General features: G+C 45.4%; 1 protein-coding gene across 4 annotated transcripts in view; it reads left to right on the forward strand.

The window, feature by feature from the left end:
- The window catches only part of scrib (scribble planar cell polarity protein), a 74,554-nt gene extending 57,697 nt beyond the window's left edge, over positions 1-16,857 (forward strand). The window contains exons 29-44 of one of the 4 annotated variants that reach the window (XM_030779507.1): positions 3,968-4,036; positions 5,155-5,202; positions 5,331-5,462; positions 6,324-6,434; positions 6,954-7,021; positions 7,278-7,434; positions 8,234-8,396; positions 8,540-8,744; positions 9,148-9,237; positions 9,327-9,509; positions 9,989-10,123; positions 11,098-11,237; positions 11,466-11,503; positions 12,054-12,128; positions 14,391-14,445; positions 16,506-16,857. In XM_030779507.1, coding sequence (XP_030635367.1) covers positions 3,968-4,036; positions 5,155-5,202; positions 5,331-5,462; positions 6,324-6,434; positions 6,954-7,021; positions 7,278-7,434; positions 8,234-8,396; positions 8,540-8,744; positions 9,148-9,237; positions 9,327-9,509; positions 9,989-10,123; positions 11,098-11,237; positions 11,466-11,503; positions 12,054-12,128; positions 14,391-14,445; positions 16,506-16,639 — 1,803 coding nt within the window. In that variant the 3' untranslated portion in view covers positions 16,640-16,857. Of the gene's footprint in view, positions 1-3,967; positions 4,037-5,154; positions 5,203-5,330; positions 5,463-6,323; positions 6,435-6,953; positions 7,022-7,266; positions 7,435-8,233; positions 8,397-8,539; positions 8,745-9,147; positions 9,238-9,326; positions 9,510-9,988; positions 10,124-11,097; positions 11,238-11,465; positions 11,504-12,053; positions 12,129-14,390; positions 14,446-14,700; positions 14,735-16,505 lie in introns of all 4 variants that reach the window. The other 3 variants (XM_030779510.1, XM_030779509.1, XM_030779511.1) reach the window with 3 other exon arrangements.
- Positions 16,858-17,156: the final 299 nt, after the last annotated feature.

Raw genomic sequence — 17,156 nt, forward strand, 5'->3', positions numbered from 1 at the left:
TGAGAAGTCAAAAAGTCCAATTGTGAGTCCTGAGTTCCCTCTTTTTCAAAAGTGACTGGTTACTGTCCTGTGGCTCCTGGAAAGTGTGTCACAAGCATCAAGTGACAGGCCATTACAGTTTAGATTAGTTTGGATGATCCCGAGATCCATGGGGAAAGCTCCTACCCTGTGGTGGCAAACACATAAGTCAGTTGACTGTGTCCACGTACGTAATGCATGTCATAGTCGCTGACAAAATGGAGTCCCGACAAGAGGAGGGGCTTTTGAAGGGGAGGCCGGGGGGGGCAGGGCTTCCCACGGCTAAGAGGCCTTTTTGAAAAATCCATCGAAGGAGCCAATTGGACAGGAGAGAAGAGACTGGGCGGGGCTTTGTTGAGTGAGGGAAGACAGTTCCCGTGATAGACCTCACTGTGCTGGGAAAGTGCTGTCTGTGTGGAGATACCCAAATCTGGACCTGTAAAAGCTACCTCAGAGTGAGTTTCCCATCACACCTTCCATCTTGAGTTCTTCCTTTATCTTTTTCTTTTCTTTCTTTCTTTCTTTCTTTTAGTTTTCTACCCTTTGTGACACCTTTGTCTTTCCTTTCGCTGTCACCTGCGTTCACCTGAAACACGTTTTCTTTGCCATGGTTGCAATTGTATGGTTGGAAATTGTACAGCTGAAAGTGTTGACCGGTTGATACAATGGAGTTTATCATGTTTTTTTGTTTGTTTGTTTGTGTTGTTTTAATTAGTGGGTGTTATATTATATTATATTATATTAAGTTCTGTTACAGCCACGTACCCTAAGACGTTTTTGATGGTTCTGTTCTGTTCGGTTCTTTCTATGATCAAAAAATGCTAAAAAAAAATTCCTGGTATTTAAGTTGAAATCTAGTAATTGACATGGTCAGCATTTCTTTTTCTCCTTTTTTTTCTTTTTTTTTTTGTAGCACTCCTGAGGGCTACATGTTCAGTAGGTGACAGCTATTAGTTAATATCCAAAAGATGAGCTTATAAATGCGTAAGGGGTGTGAACTGTCCTGCGGCATGCTGTTCCCGCTGGTCTTTTTCTGGGCAGCATTTAACCTACATAGAGCCTGCAGCTGTTCACAGAGCCACGAAAGGAGAGGAAGAATGAGGAAGAGGAGGGGGGGGGGGGGGTCAGGGACAGTGTGGAGAACAATAAAGCAGACATGAGCTTATCATGACCTCTCGTGTATTAGTGGCCTTTTTTTTTTTAGACCAGTGGCTGAATTTGGCCCTTTGATAAGAACAGGACAGTCTTGGAGATGGCTCGATGAATTTTCAAGGTCGTTTCAGGACCATGAGAAATACCCACAGAGACTGTTAAGAATTAACAACAGATTCATACTTTGGCGATACGTGTTCAAACAGCCTTTAAAGCAAAATGAGTTGGGTTTTTGGGGTTTTTTTTGTCGGAACTGGGTTAGAGGTTTTTCAGCGACAGCTGAATCAAACGTGTTGCCTCAGGTTTCTGATCTGAATCTGAACACCGAGTGTTTTAGAAAACACAGCAACACATGTACTCATGCTCACACACACACACACACACACACACACACACACACACACACACACACCCCCACACGCCCAGAGCTGAGACCCTGTCCCACTGTACAGCTGGTTTAACTGGAGGTCTGAGGGTCGCATACCACGGCGCTGACCCTGTTCACACTGGCTGGCCCCCCTCCTTGTCCTCCCCCATGTAATGACACTGTGCCACTATTTCTGAAGTGGGCTATTTTCAGTACAGCCTAGGCGGAAGATTTTGAAACCCCAACGGAGTGTGCAGTTTTTGAATTGTCCTGTTCTTTTCCGAGTTGGTTTGAATCCCGTCCTTCTCTGGACTTCTCTGCAACTGCTAGCCTTGTGTGAAAGTCTAACTTAGCTGGTCCGGACTGGTCTGTGTTGTTAAGTAACTCGCGGCTGTTAGATCTGTCAGTGCAATGGAATGACTTTATTTAGCTCTTGTTGAAAATCTCTGTTGGACGTTAAGAGTTCCATGTCCCTGCATGTAGTCGGTAGAGAGGGTGCTTTGAGAAGAGTGTGACTGTTCTTATCTGACTTTTACTGTCTGTTTCACCCGCTCACTTGCTCAAACCAGGTTCCAGTTTCCCTTCCTCTGCATGCTCTTTCATTTTCCCTCTCTTTCCTTTTTTGTCGTTTCTGCAGTTCATTTTGTGAGCATCGTTGTCTTCTAATATATTCTCTGTTCTTTTTCTGTGAGGTCCTCCATTAGTCTAGACTGTCATCTACTAGGCTTCACCTGTTAGCTGAATAATGCGTCTCTCTCTCTCTCTCTCTCTCTCTCTCTCTCTCTCTCTCTCTCTCTCTCTCTCACACATTCTTTCTCTTCTCCTTTTCAAACTGCTGCAAGTTGTTATTTCGGTGCCACCCCACTATTTCTGGTATTTCTCTCTTCATCTGTCCCATGCTCCTTTTTTTTCTTTTTCTCTTTTTTCTCTCTCTCATCCTTCAGTTCTCTCCCTCCATTGCTCCATCCTTCCCCATGGAGGCTGCTCTTCAGCCAGGTCCATTAGAGCCTCTGGGCTTTGACCACGGAGTCGCTCACGCCGCCTTTTACCACGTAGACCCCCCTGTCCAAACTCCCCCTCAGCCCTGTTTGGCCACAAACCTGTCGACACCCAAAAGACCCAGCCCTGTACCTTCAGATGACTCCCTACAGATGCCCATGCTTTCTCAGGAAGCTCTGGAGGAAGAGGAATGCCTCGTGGACTCTCAGCCAATCTCCTTCAGCGAAAACCCTTTCCTGGTGGCCAATCGCAAAAGCAAGGGATGCCCCCCCGAGGAGCGGGTCCTCATGGGACCTCCTACGGGATACGGAAAGAGGGGTCAACTGCAGCCCTGGTTACATAGCAAGGCAAGCCCCCCTGGGCCTTGGGGGAAAGTGTATTTTTGGCCTTTTTTTTGTGCAGTTTTTTTTTTTTTTTTTTTTGAACCAGCATGGTTTGCTACCCCCTGGCTGTTAGAGGTAGTAAGCATGACTCTCCCAGTCAAACCCAGTTATACCACGGAAACCAGCTATAGGTCCACGCAAGATAAAAGTTGGATGCTCCCTAGCTCAGCTGTGCTTATTAGTTTCCCCAAACAACTGCTTCATTCAGGCCACATCACGAGTTCCAATCATTTTCACTGCACTGCATAGAATTATAACATCCATGATGCCGCTACTTACCTGAGCTTTTGCTCTCAGAAGTTCCTCATCATTTGAATGAACTTTGCTTTAACACTTCAGTGTGTGAGGAGCATGGATTTTGTCTTGACTTTCTCGTAATTCTGAAACTGAACAGCAGTTGCATTTTGTTAAGGTTTGTATGTGTGTGTGTGTGTGTGTGTGTGTGTGTGTGTGTGTGTGTGTGGTGGGGAGAGGTGGGGTGCGTGTGTGTGGTTTTTTTTTTTTAACGTAATTCTTTTTTTTTTTAAAGAGACATTATTTTTCCACCACTTACTAACTGAAATATCCGTTGACCTGTTTTCCATCACATTATGACTGAGTTCTTCAACATCTTTCCTTTTGTGAAAGGTGATGTATGAAAGTGTGCAAACATGATTTCGATCCTTCAGGCATCATACTGCTAACCAAGGAGCTTTACAGTATTCCAAGAGCCTTCTGGAATCTGGGGCCGTAAGAACGTTTCCACTCAGGAGACGCTGAATGTTTGGAATGTCGCCCTAACAGGTGCTAGCAGAGATAGGGAGAGGGGGATCGCGTCCCCCTCTTTCCCAAACATCCAAAACACAAATTATGTGACTGACTGGATAATGTAAGATCAGCTCAACCTAATTTTAGGGCACAGAATTGCGTCTCCTAACATTTGTCGCCATGCATGTTCACCCTGAGAAAGGACAGTGTACATTCAGAGACATCTTGTAAACGTATTCCTGTTGCTGTGTTTGTTTGTGTTTGTGTGTGTGTGGGTGTCTGGGTGTCTCTTCTACCTCAGGCTCCATCTACTGAATCTCCAAGGATCGATAGCCCAGTTCGCGAGACCCACTCTCCCAGCTCACAGCCAGTAAGTCCAGTCAAGACACCTCAGCTGCTCATCATTAAGCATTTCTTCGCTTTTGTTTTATGTCATTTTTTTTTGGTCGTTCATTGTCTGATGGTTTTTAAGAAACAGCTTGAGGAAGAGGTTGTTGTCTAAGTTACTGCTGAGGTCATCTATAGATGTTAGGTTTCTTCAGTACCACTTGACAAGCCACATGTAGTCCAGAAAACAGCCCAGAAAAATGCTTATTATAGCTTTTCTCGTAATCCAAAATAGATTACATCAACTGTCCACAGTCTGTTAAAGGTAGTGAGTGAATCACAGGTTGTGCAAAATTCTCTTTCACACACCTCATCCTAATCCATCTCCCCTCATAGCCACCACTCCATCCATCCTCAACCTCAGCTCCTTTGGCTGTTGGCCGGGAGACCCGATTCGTAAGTGGGCCATCTAGCCGTAGGTGGTCTGATCTGGCCTGATCTGGCCTTGCTTTCAACCTTGTAGAGGAGAGTCGCTTTGAGGCCTCTGACAGGCACAGAGGTCGCCCCGCTGGGTTTAATGAATCGTAAAAATCACTATCTGAACATGCAACGCTTAGAAGCATGTAAACGCTCAACTGTTCGTTAACACAGTGCATCTTCCCTAAAGGATTTGCAGGCCGTCCCTGAGGGTAGTTTTTTTTAATTTATTTATTTATTTTTATCAAGCATCTTAAGTGATCTTTGATCTTCTATATCTGCTTGCTTTTTCGTAGTGAGTTCCTTTTTAAGTGGATTTAACCAGCACATAATCAGTACTTCTCCTATGCAAGTGCTTTTGCAGTTGAAAATAGCCACAAAGGACTTACCTTATAGTTTGCCAAAAATCATTTTGTTCTGAATCCTGCTCTTAGGACTGTAATGAAACATTTCTTGGTGATTGCATTGCTTGATGGCTCTGCTAGCTTGTGAAGAAAAACCCTTTGACGTCGAGGGTTTCAGAGTTGAAATGATATTATTTAGCCTCATTATGGCATGATACTACGGACATGAACAGGAGTGTGTTGAGTCTTTGACTGCTTGACTTCAGACACCAAAACTTTTACCAACTCCTCATCCTCCTCATCCTCACATCGGTCTCCACTTTCATCTGTTGTTTTCCAGGCCAGCATTCGTTTCACCTCTAATTTGACCGCCAAGGACAATTCAACAGTGAGTGTCATCCTGTAGCAACAGAGATTTTGAGTTCTTCTGTGTGTTGGGTGGATTTTTTTTTTTAAATATGTTTTTACACTCGTACATGTTCTAATTTTGTTTTGTTTTTTTCCCCGTCCTTGCAGACCAAGCCGGGCGCCATCCAGCCTCTCTCTCGAGTCAGGCCCAACACATCATCGCCATCAACGAATCAGGATGGCCACAGCAGTCCCAACCCCTTCCAGCATGGCCCCTCCCCCATCAACTCTCAGACCACTGTAAGATCCCTCACCACTGTATAGAGTGTTCTCCAGAGACTACCCCCCCCCCTCCAACCCCCCACCCTCCTCTCTCTCCTTACACTTAGAGATGACTTAGTGACTTAGGATAGTTAACTTGATATGAAGTTCCAGCCAGTTTCTGGGACATTGTCAGTTTTGCGTAATTGTACGTCTTTTAGCCATATCTTGTGTGATTTGGTGTATTTTACAGAGATGTGCCTAAAAGCAAACCATAATCACCTCATTTACAATCACCTACAGGCCCAAGATGTCGCTTACAGGGTCTTGTGATCCATTTCAGTAGAAACAAACCTGCACTCAGCTCAGGCACATACTGTACCTCTCTCTGTAAATAACAGTTTGTGTGCCAATTTTTTAAGCGAGATTTTTCTACTCTTGATATGTTTTGTTTTCGGGGTTTTTTTCTTAATCTTGTTATTTCCTACATGAGACAAAGTTTGCACTCACATGACCTCAGGGTTGTACCATTTTAGTCCAAAATGCTGGCCCAACCTCTCCTCCCTAGTCTTTCCCACACACTCTGTCCTCTCCTCTTCTCTCAATCTCTCCGTCCCTGCGAGGTGGAGAAGAAGCGACAGCATGTTGTCTTCTTTCTGTCCGCATTGTTTGTTTTTCTTTCTTTTCTTTTCTTTTGTTTTTTTTTCTCCCTCTCTCCCTTCTGCCTTCGCTGCTCTCTCTCATTGTCTGCCCATCCTTTCTCCTTCTTCTTCTTCTTTGTCATTACCTATCCCATCCCTGTGTTCCTCCTCCTCCTCCTCCTCCTTCCCTTGCTCCTCAACTCCTTGGCCCCTTTCACCTCAATTCCTCCCCTCCCCCTACCCCACCCCACCTGTGCAGCCTCGTGCTCCATCCCCTGACACGTTTGAAGAGTTCCCCGTCAATATCAAGCAGGCATATAGGGCCTTCGCCGCTGTGCCCCATTCCCTGGCTGTGCTGGACCCCCCAAAGGTAGGACAGACGCCCCCTTTGTGCTGGACCCCCCCCCCCCAGACAACTGTAAGCATGTCGTGGTCATCCCCCCTCATCCAGGCCCACCCCCCCTCCCCTCCGGTCACAGAGCGTTCCCGGCGGACCACATCCTCTGGGAGCTTGGTTTTTTTCCCTCCGTCAGTTCATCTCGTGCATGGATCAGTCTCGTTATTGATTTTTTGACGACGCCTCAGAACTCAGAGGCCTCGGTGTCGGTTTCTGTGACTCATCCGTAACGTTGTGGTGGTTGTTGTGTTTTGAGTGGTCCTGGTTCTGTGTGTTGCTGTGCTGAGCCATTTTTGACCCTGTCTCACTGCCTGTTTGTGACCTCCCTCTCTGAACATTATGGCTGGAGTGGGTTTTTTTTTTTTTAGTTTGTTTGTTTATTCTTGGAATTCTATGACTTTGACCACATTTGCTGGTTTTGTCTCATCCTTGTTTTCTCTCTCTCTCTCTCTCTCTCTCTCTCTCTCTCTCTCTCTCTCTCTCTTTTTACAGGATCTGTACAGTCAGAGGAATAACATCCACCCCAAACAGCCGTCACCTGAGGTGTGTCCATCCCTCCTGTGCCTCCCTTACTCTCGTAACTGTTTTACAAGTTTTTGGGCTAACGTTTCTCCAAAGACAGTACAGCACTAATACAGTTTACACTATCTTTCAGAGAAACAGTTGAATGTCTTGATTACAAACGTGACTTCATTGTTTATCAGGAATGTCAAACTGGCCCTAGCAAAGGATCAGATAGCACTGTACTGACTCAGTCATGTAGATTAGCATGGCAGTAACGTATTGTGTGTAATGGCTCTTCCAGCCTGAGCCGAGTAATGAAGTGTTTGAGGATGAGGTGGAGGGTGGCGGAGGGGGCGGAGCTCAACCCGCCGCCCATGTCTCTCCCCGCCCTTCTCTCTCCTCTGACCGCAGAGAATACATGAGCCTGGCAGCCGTGCCACGCCTCTCTCGCCAGTCATTGGACATGCAGGTAACCCCGCCCACCCCTCCGCACTGTCCAGACAGTGCCCGCCCCTTTCCGCCAGGTCGCCTGTGATCAATCAAGGGCTGCTGTCGATTCTGTGTTGGTGGTGGCGCTGGGCTGTGTGTCGCTTTGAAGAATAAGATACAACATCTGATTCAGTGGAGATGATTTCCTATACAGAGAGTTGGTGGAAGCAGTGGGATCCAATGTGATTTGTAATCCGCTTTAATTGTAATCTGTCCTCCTGAGCTTGTAACCAAACAATGACTCCAATCTTTTCTCTCGCATATAAAAAAAAAAAAAAAAACACCTCTGCAGCTGTAAACTGGTTGGACACGCGCTAGCGCTACTCAGATTCCTTCTCCGAAATCTTGTCATTTTTGCAATTTTGTTTGTAAAGCATCAAACGCCTAATGAAGAACGTGGTTTACTCCTTATAAAATAACACCTTTTTAAGAGCTTACTAATATGGGAAGGAAATAATGGGAAATGGAGAATGCTTCTCGATGAGTATTAACAATGCATGATACCCTCTTAACTACAGACCTGTCCTTGTTTTGAAGATGTAATATATATATATATATAGACATAATTTAATTTAATTTTAAATATTTTCAATTTTCAATTCATCTCAAGTCCTGCCGCTTGGAGAGGTTTGTGAGACTTTCATTGGGTTTTGGCCCCTGAATCTTTATTGTTAGTTCTTCTAACCGAAAAGCTAATGATGGAGACAAACCACAAGTCAGGACATCTCTAGCACGCTCTCTCGTCTCATAACGTCTGTACTGGTCTCGTCCCAACCCAGACGCCCACGTCCCACGGGAGAAACAGTCCAGAGCAGCGCTCCTTCAGAGACCGACAGAAATATTTCGAGATCGACGTGAAACAGCAGATACCAGACAGTAAGCCCAAACCTCGCGTGTCCCTAGTTGGAGAGGACGACCTGAAGAAGATGAGGGAGGAGGAAGGTTTGTGCTTTTTAAAGGATCTCGATATATGATTGTTACGCGCAAGTGAGTGTATTAGGAAGGAGGAAAATGATGGTTAGAAGATTAGCTTCAAAGATGAATTTGTGGAATGACCTGTTTGTTGCCATGGTGACTGCTTGTAGCGAGGCGGATTGAGCAGCGAGCACGCGAGTTCCTGCTGGATGAGGATGAAGAAGACGAAGAGGAGGATTTGGCAAAGCAAATGGCGGTGATGAAGGCCCAGGGGAAGGTGCTGCTGGACGGGGTGGAGTACAAAGTGGAGAGCATCAACAGCCCTAGGCAGTGTGTCACACCACCAAGCTACAGTGCCACGCCCCCCAGCTCAGGGTAGGCCACTCCTCCCTCATCCCTGATTGGTTCAACAGTCATGGTTGCATGTCTCAGGTTCACTCCCTCTTGTACCTATATGGATTGCCCAAAGAAATAAGTTCATTTGTTGAATCACTTGGGCCATTTAGTTTTTTTTCTATTTCAGCCGAAAGGAGTGTTTTTTTGCCACTCGCCCACTGGCGTTCTCAGACCCAGTACCAGTATAGAGCTGGTTGAGACAATTGCTGCTTGTGTCCTTTGTCAAAAGTGCTCTACTCATTGAATTAAATTGAGGGGGGGGGGGTAGTATTCAGATTTGGCCATAAAAGTGTCATCCCAGCTCTTTTCAAAGGGCCAGTTCCAGAATTTTCTGTTTTTCCACGTTGGATTTCAGGCAAACTGACAGTTCTGTGTTCTCCAGGCCTTCCTCTGTAGACGGTAAAGGAGACTCTCAGAGGAATTCGATGGAGGAGTCCTTCAGGCTGGAGCAAAGACCCAACTCAATGACAGGGTAACTAACATCACCCACTCAACAGCCAACGTGAACCCAGTGCTCGGCTGTGTGAAGCCCGCGTTTTAACTCTGTGTTTTTCCCCGCAGTCTAATCCCGGCCTACCCCGGGGATTCTGGCCCGCCCATCCGAACGGCCAAAGCCGAACGCAGACAGCAAGAGCGTCTGCGCATGCAGAGCCCCGAGCTGGCGGTGGCTACAGACAAGGAACTGTCACCTGCTGAAAAACGTGCCCTGGAGGCAGAGAAGAGAGCCATGTGGAGGGCAGCCAGGTATTTATAAGCGCATAAACACACACACACACACACACACACTCTCATACACACACACACACACACACACAAACACTCACAAAACTCCTCAAAGGGCAATGTTACATGTTCAGCTCACACGTTGTCCCTTCCTCTGTACTCCGTGTGTCTTTGGGCGTTCTTCGTTTAAAGTGTCTGATATGAATAGACTGCAGTTCCCAGAGATCTGTCTTTCTTTTCCAGCCCCTCTCTGTTGACTTTCACTGTTGCTTTCCTCTCCTGAATCTACTGTCTGTCATAGCGTTTAACCTCCCATCTGTGATCTGTTTTCCTCTCTTATCTTTACTGTGTCTGTGTGTGTGTTTCTCCTTTCTGTTCTTTGCTCCACCCTGGTTTTCTCCCTTTTTCCTCTCCTCTCCTCTCCTCTCCTCCGTTTCTCGTCCTTCTCCTTCTCCCTCCATCTCTTTCCCTCTCTCTCTGTTTCGGTGACTTCTCCCAAGGCCTTATGGTCTAGAGGAGGACGTTAGGCAGTATGAACAAGAACTGGCCAAGCGGCTCTACCAATCCCGTGTGAGGGCGTCACTAGGCAACGCTGCGGCCCCTCCCACTACCTGCTCCTCTTCCTGTCAGCCCAGGTCTGCCCTGCCTAGCTGCACTGTATCCCGGGGCCTGAGCTCTAGTGCACGGGGGCTGCTTTGGGTGCTTGGTGGGGAAGGGGGAGGGGGGTGTTAGACTGGAGAGTGTGGGGCTATTTTTAGTTAGTGTGTATGACTCAGTTGCAATGCGTGAATGTGCCCTGCTGCGTTCTGATGCCTCTCCTGCTTACGCACATCTTCCCTACCCCATGTGTGCAATTTTACAGTTGCACTTTTTTTGTTTTTTGTTTTTTGTTGTTTTTTTTTTTGCAGATGTCCACTGTCTCTCCTGTTCTTTCTTTTTCCCTTTCTGTTTCTCTCTTTCTTTCTCTCCTTATCTACCTGTCTCTCTCTCTCTCTCTCTCTCTCTCTGTAAGATTGTTAGACTGCTGCTCTTCAGCCTCTCTTTCCTCCTCATTCTGTCTCTACTCCACCCTTTCTTTCTTGTTTTTCCTTTACATCCTCTTCCTTTCTTTGTCTCTGCTCGTGTTTGTGTTTCATCTTTTGCTTTATCTCCACTCTGGCTTTTTCCTCATGGTTTGCCTCTATCCATTTTACTAACTCAGTCTCTTGAGTTAACGAACTGTCCACAGCCTGTCCAGTGCCGCTGTGCATTTTAACCGCTTCTGTCTTTCTTAGTTCTCACATCATCTCTTTCCGCTCCTCCCTCCCTCTTTCTTTCTTTCTTTCTTTCTTTCTTTATCTCTCTCTCTCCAAGCACTGATATCGTCTCTCTCTTTCCGTCTGATCTTTCCTCATCCGCATCTCTGCTGCTGCCTCCCCCTCCCCCCATCCTAACGGTCTCTCTCTCTCTCTCTCTCTCTCTCTCTCTCTCTGTCCCTCTCTCTCTCTCTCTCTCTCTCTCTGTCCCTCTCTCTCTCTCTCTCTCTCTCTCTCTCTCTCTGTCCCTCTCTCTCTCTCTCTCTCTCTCTCTCGTCCTCTCTCTCTCTCTCTCTCTCTCGTCCTCTCTGTAGGATGAAGTCCCTGGAGCAGGACGCCCTGAAGGCTCAGATGGTCATCGCTAAATCTCGCGAGGGGAAGAAACGAGGCACGATGGACCAGCTGGCGGAGTCCCCCTCTCCCGCCCCAACTCCCTCACCCACCCCAGTGGAAGGTGAGACCCCCCCCCCCAAAAAAAATCCCTCCACCCTTACTGGATACATCCTTTTCTGTAACATATTCTAATGGTTAAACTAGATGGATGTGTCCGTATTTCATATCAGTGAGATATAGATTAATCGTTAGCATAAACGTTTCATAAGCTCTGGCCTGTAGTAAAGACGAGCAAGATTTGACAGAGCCGTGTTATCAAACCTGTCGTTTCGCTTCCCTCCTCATACAGACGTCAGTCCCAGAGCTGTGACCTCCCCTGGCAGACTGGTAAGAACCTCCACCTCAGCCTCACCGCTGGTTGAGAAAGTAATTAAACTCATACTGCAGTATTGTATCCACCTCAGGCCACAATTATTTGCCTTTTTTGCCATTTGTTGTTATGTTTTGTTCATTTTAATGCCAACTTTTTTTTTGGTTTTGGGGGGGGGGGGGGGGTTTCCCATGTGGTATAAAACAGTGACCTATGAAATGCAGTCATTGTTTTAATGCTTCATTCATTTGACCAAAGTCATGTTTATATGAACCACTCCTACCTCCATCTCTCCTGTCCTTTCCTTTACTTCTTTTGCTATCCTTCCTCTTTCTGTTTTTTTTTTTTTCCTGTTTGTTTTCTGCCCCTCTCTTTCTCCCTTTCAACTTTTCTCTTTCTCTCTCTCTCTCTGTCTGTCCTTCTCCTCTCTTTGTCTGTCCTCTGTTGTTTTCTCTGTCTCTTTTTCTTCTCTCTCTTTCCCTTTTTCTCTCTTTCTTCCTTTTTGTGTGTTCTACTCTTTCCATCTTTCACTCTCTTACTGCTTCCTTCGGTTTGCTATCCTTTTAGTCCCTGTCAGAAAAGAAGTTTGACTACCGACAATTTGCTGCCATTCCTTCTTCCAAACCTGTATACGACATTCAGGTATTGCTATTGCCTGCATGCCAAACTCCCAGGTGTCTCCAAATCCTTAACTCTTAACTCCCTCACCTCTCCTTGGCTTTCCCTGCTACCTCTCTCCCTCCCGGTATCCCAAAAACACTAGCAAAAAAACTACCAGAGACTGGGGTCTTTTTGACCATCTGCATCAAATACAGATGCAACATAAAAACAGCCATTTTGGCTCTTTTAGTGAACAGCCATTTTGTTTCAAGACTAACTGCTTCTCCACTTCAGGAGAGCGCTGTGTTTTCATTTCCTCAATGTGATGATTTGAAAGGGAAATGCTAATATGCTAACTGGAGGTGATAGTGGTTGCTTCCCGCTTTAGAATGGTTTTTTTGTTGTTGTTGTTTTTTGTTTTTTTCTTTGAGCCTCCCCATTCATGGAGTCACTCCAAACATGGAGTAAGGATAGACTTGAAGGTCTACACTGGCCCATAGCTCCACCTCCACCTCACACAAAGCTTTTACCCTACCAAATACTGCTCCTGTACCACTCACCTCCAAACAACTCAAGCCAATCACTCCCGAAGTCAGTTAAGCCAATCAGCTGTTTTGGATGCCACAAGTAGCCAACCAGACCTTGGTATAGTTAGCCCACTAACCAGTCATCTTCTGGGGAAATGGCACAGCAGGTTGCTGACCTTCAGTCTCTTCTTGAAATGAAAAGTTTTTACTGAAAGACGTTCTTTTTTTGGGGGGGGGGGGTGTCAGAACTGACCGTTTTGCATATAACACAGTACCATTGTTTTTTTTTTGTTGTGGGTTTTTTTTGGGGGGTTTTTTTTGTCATGGCGCTGTTAGAAATTGCAGGACAGTTGGAGAAGTTTCTATGAGGGAAGTGGGAGCAAGGGAAAGCTTTTTTTTTTTTCTGTGTTCTGTAGTCCAGTGTATGTTCATCTCAGTTGTGGGGATGCTGTTTATTTTTTGGGTGAATACTGTACTATTTTTTTGGTTGAGTACAGTACTTTGATGTCAGTGTTCGAACTTCTTTGGTGTGTTTGTGTGTGTGTGGTATCGCACAGAAAGACCACCAAATTTGGCTTTACTATGACGAATCCCAGTTCCGAGGAAGATTTTAGGACCTCGATATTTATTTTTGAAACAATTCAATAACGATCTCATCCGATTTACCTTCTTTTAAAGCAGACTTTGAAACATAATTTAAGAGTATGATATAAGACTTAAGCACACACTGTCAAATTAGATAACATCATATTACAGAGTCTTAAACTATAAACAGATTTTAGGTCTAGCCGTCTAGATGAAAATGACTACAGTGTTTGAGCGATTTCGATGCCACAGCCAAGCATATGTAATCTCTACACCCAGTGAATCCTGTCAGCTGTTCTCCAGAGAGGGAAAGATACAGGGTGTCCAGTTGAGTGTGATCTGACATTTGGTGGCCTTTTTTTAAGAGTGCCGTGACATGAACATGTGTGTCGTGAGTGCAGATTGTCGTGTTTGATTTACGGAACTGTCGTGTCAACCGACGCCCCCCCCCCCTTACCCCCCCGACCTCAACGAATCCCAAAAGCTTCCATTAGCATTACGCAGCCAGAGTGATCCGAGCGTCAAGACAAGCCCGGCGAAGAAATCTCGTACTGTGCTTTTTCTGAGAGGGGGAAGGTCTCTTTAGCATGCCTGCCTGATGGGTGTTTCTGTGTGCTTTCTGTCGTGATGTGTGTGTGTGTGTGTGTGTGCGCGCGTGTGTGGGTTTTGACTTCAGCGCTGCCTGTCTCCCAGTGATGGTGTGGTGACTGTGAAGGTGCTTGTAGAAGCTTTCCAGCAGATGTTCAAGCAGTTTTCTTTCCTGTTTAACAATAAGATTATAATCAGGGAAACTGGATCCCAGGTCAAGTCTTTGAGACAGCTTTTTTCCCCCAGGAATGTACCACTGTGCTTCTTTTGGGTGGGTACTAGGGAAACCCCTTGGAGCTGATGGACTAATCCAACCCTGCCCTCTAACTATAGTCCTAACACCAGAACGGAGGATGCTATTGTCTTGGGTCTGAACCAGAATGCTGCTCCAACTGCCAACTTTGGGCAGGATTCCAAAATAGAACCTTGAAGGGATTCCGGAACTGGGCATCAGAATGGTTTTAACCCCCTCTGCTGGATGTCAGCCAGCTCTAGCTCTGCCTGTTTTTTTGTTTGTTTGGTTTTTTTTTATGGTGAAGGTCTTCCAGGAGCACCCCTCCTCAACCACTGTTCCTCTCTCACAATCTTTTTTTCTCTTTCGTAGTCTCCTGATGTGATAGACGACATCCGTTATGCGGATGATGGCTCTAGCAACCCAGGTGAGTTGCCTGTTAGCAGACGTCATGTAAAACATTGACTGAGAGTGATTGCATCATTCAACATTTGAGTTTTCATTCTGTGTGATTTGTTGAACTGTATCTTCAACACTTTTGAATGAGACAGCAGTGGTTGCATTCATCGGACGTCCAGCTCTGACTGACTCTAGATTGAATTCACTGTTTGGAGGACTAGTTCGTGTGCGTTTGGATGTGTGCAAACTGTATTTCTGATAAACTCTTATCCCCTTGGTATAGGAGAGTTCCTGGGATAAGTGATCCTTCAATATTGGTAGGATTTCCAGAGTGTGTATGTATGTAGGTTTGTCTGTCTATCTGTGTGTGTGCATGTTTTGGGTGCTTATCCTTTCCTGAAGCTCTGTGCTGCCCATTAACACAAATTGTTGCCATTTGATTGGGTGACTTCTCTCCCAGGTGACCTATTATTTTGCTTTGCCATTTGATTGGTTGACTTTTCTCTCAGGTGACCTGTTAGCTTTGGTACAGCGCAGCAGTGGCATTCTCTTCCTCTTCTTCCAGGGTCTGAATCATTGAGAGGAGTCAAGAAATCACTGCATTGCACTTTTCTTCCAATCCTCTGCTTCTGTCACAGTTTTTGAATAGTTTAACTCGAAAACTTGGTAGTTCTAAAAAAAAAAAAAAAAAAAAAAAAAAAAAGGAAGAAAGAAAGAAAGAGGTAGGAATGCTTGTTTAAAGCTTAGGGCTTACCATCTAGGAGCTAATTTATTTTTTCATAATTTATCAGTTTATTGGAAAATTACAAAACTTTAAGTACGATTGTCCACTTAATATTACGTATTGTTAAATCGTTTTTTTTTCCCCCTTAGCGTCGAGTGTTTATTGGCTTTTCTTACTCTAAGCTGAGATGTGTAATTTTTATCATTGCAAGTCAAACCTGTGGTGATAGCTCAGTCAGACATCTACTACAGTTCTGTGTCTGTGTGTCTGTGTCTGTGTTTGCGTCTGTGTGTGTGAGAGAGAGAGGTGCTGTTTCCCTCTACTAATGGTTTTCTCTGCTCACTAAGACTCAGTGGATCTTTGCTGTGAAAATTTAACCTGCTCTACAATCTTTATCAAATATGGGGTTGTTGTTGTTGTTGTTGTTGTTGTTGTTGTTTTCGCCCCAGTACCTGCCCTCTACCCCCCCCCCCCCCCCCCCAACCCCGTGCCCCTACAGCTAATATTATTTACATGAGCCGTTAACAGCTGCTTAAGTTTAAGACTGGTCACTCATCGTCTCAGTTGGAAGAGAGCCTGCTGGGTGGTCGAGCCTTGTTTTTATTGACGCAGCTCCCTGAAGCTGTCCTGTCACTTAGTCATCCAATGTTTTCTCTTTTTGTTTGTTTGATTTTTTTTTTTTTTCATTCTCCCAAACCTCTGGAGGTTTTACTGTCTCAGTCCAAAGCTCTACTGAAGTCTACAGATAGTCTCTCAGTACTCTGGCCTTCTGCTCTCTGTGTCTGAACTCACAGGGAAGAGAAAAGAGACAGTGTTTCTCTCTCTCTTTTTTTTTTTTTTTTTTTGAAGGTGCCGCTTTGATGACTATGTCGCCAGGACATTAGAGGGAGCCAGTTTCTCAGACAAGATCAAATCTAGTCCTGAACTTTGAGTGTCATTCCAAGCAGCACTGAGAATGCAGTTTAGTCTTCAACTGGTCTGAAGCCTTGTCTGAAAAACCTGAGCTAAGATTTGGTCGCAAGCAGAACTGTTCTCTCACTGTGTGGCACTAACTTTTGCTTTTTGAATATATATATATTCCGACCGCTGCAAAAAGTTACGCCCAGCTTGTCTTAAGCAGTCAAAGTTGATTCTTCAGAGCAAAAACCTTGTGAAAAGAGATCTGTACCGCTACAGTAATCACTGGTGCATCTTACCCGCGCATTGTCTACTGAAGCCTTAGCTCTCCTCTGTCTGTCCAGCCCATGCCCGGGCTCTCATACCAGGGTTTCATTTCTGCAGAATCATAACTATCACCTGGTCTGTTGTTTTCAGGGAGCGGATACTGAAATTTTCTCTCTCTCTCTCTCTCTTTCTTTTGTCAGTTCCTGCTGTAGAACCCGAGTCTGAGGTCCCGTCAGTGTCAGCTACCTCTGCTCTGGAAGAGATGGCTCTCTACAGCAACAAACGCAAGCTCCGCCAGGGTCGTCGCAGCCTGGAGACAGCTGTGCCCACATAACCACACACACACACGCACGCACATCCACACCCACGCACACACACACACACACTCTAGCTGTAGTGAGGTGTTCTATGTAATGAGACATACAAGAGAGACATTCGAAACATACACACACTGGACTCTGTGAGATGCGCGTTTTCATTTACACACACACGCACACACGTTCCAGCTACTCAAGCAACAGTGCCGACCATCACAACGCAGAGGAGGGGGGGGGGGGGAGGTTTCTGTGGTAAAAAAAAAAAACGCATCCAAGCTTCTTGTCTCCAAGCACACCAGTCTTGCCTTTTACAGTCATGTGGTCGGCATGGAAACGACGAGTTCCAGTTCTAAAGTAGATGGCGTTAGGGATGGCAGATATTACACTCTCTAACTACCATTATTCATTTTACTCTTTCTGAACTCTTTCCTTCAGTTTGCGTTTTAGAAGCTGAATTATTTTAACTGATACTGTTTGGAATCTTTGTTGTTTTTTTTTCAGTTTCAATTTATTTTACACCTCCTTTGATTTTAA

Source organism: Chanos chanos, chromosome 7 (assembly GCF_902362185.1).
Source record: "Chanos chanos chromosome 7, fChaCha1.1, whole genome shotgun sequence".
In the NCBI taxonomy this organism is placed as follows: domain Eukaryota; kingdom Metazoa; phylum Chordata; class Actinopteri; order Gonorynchiformes; family Chanidae; genus Chanos; species Chanos chanos.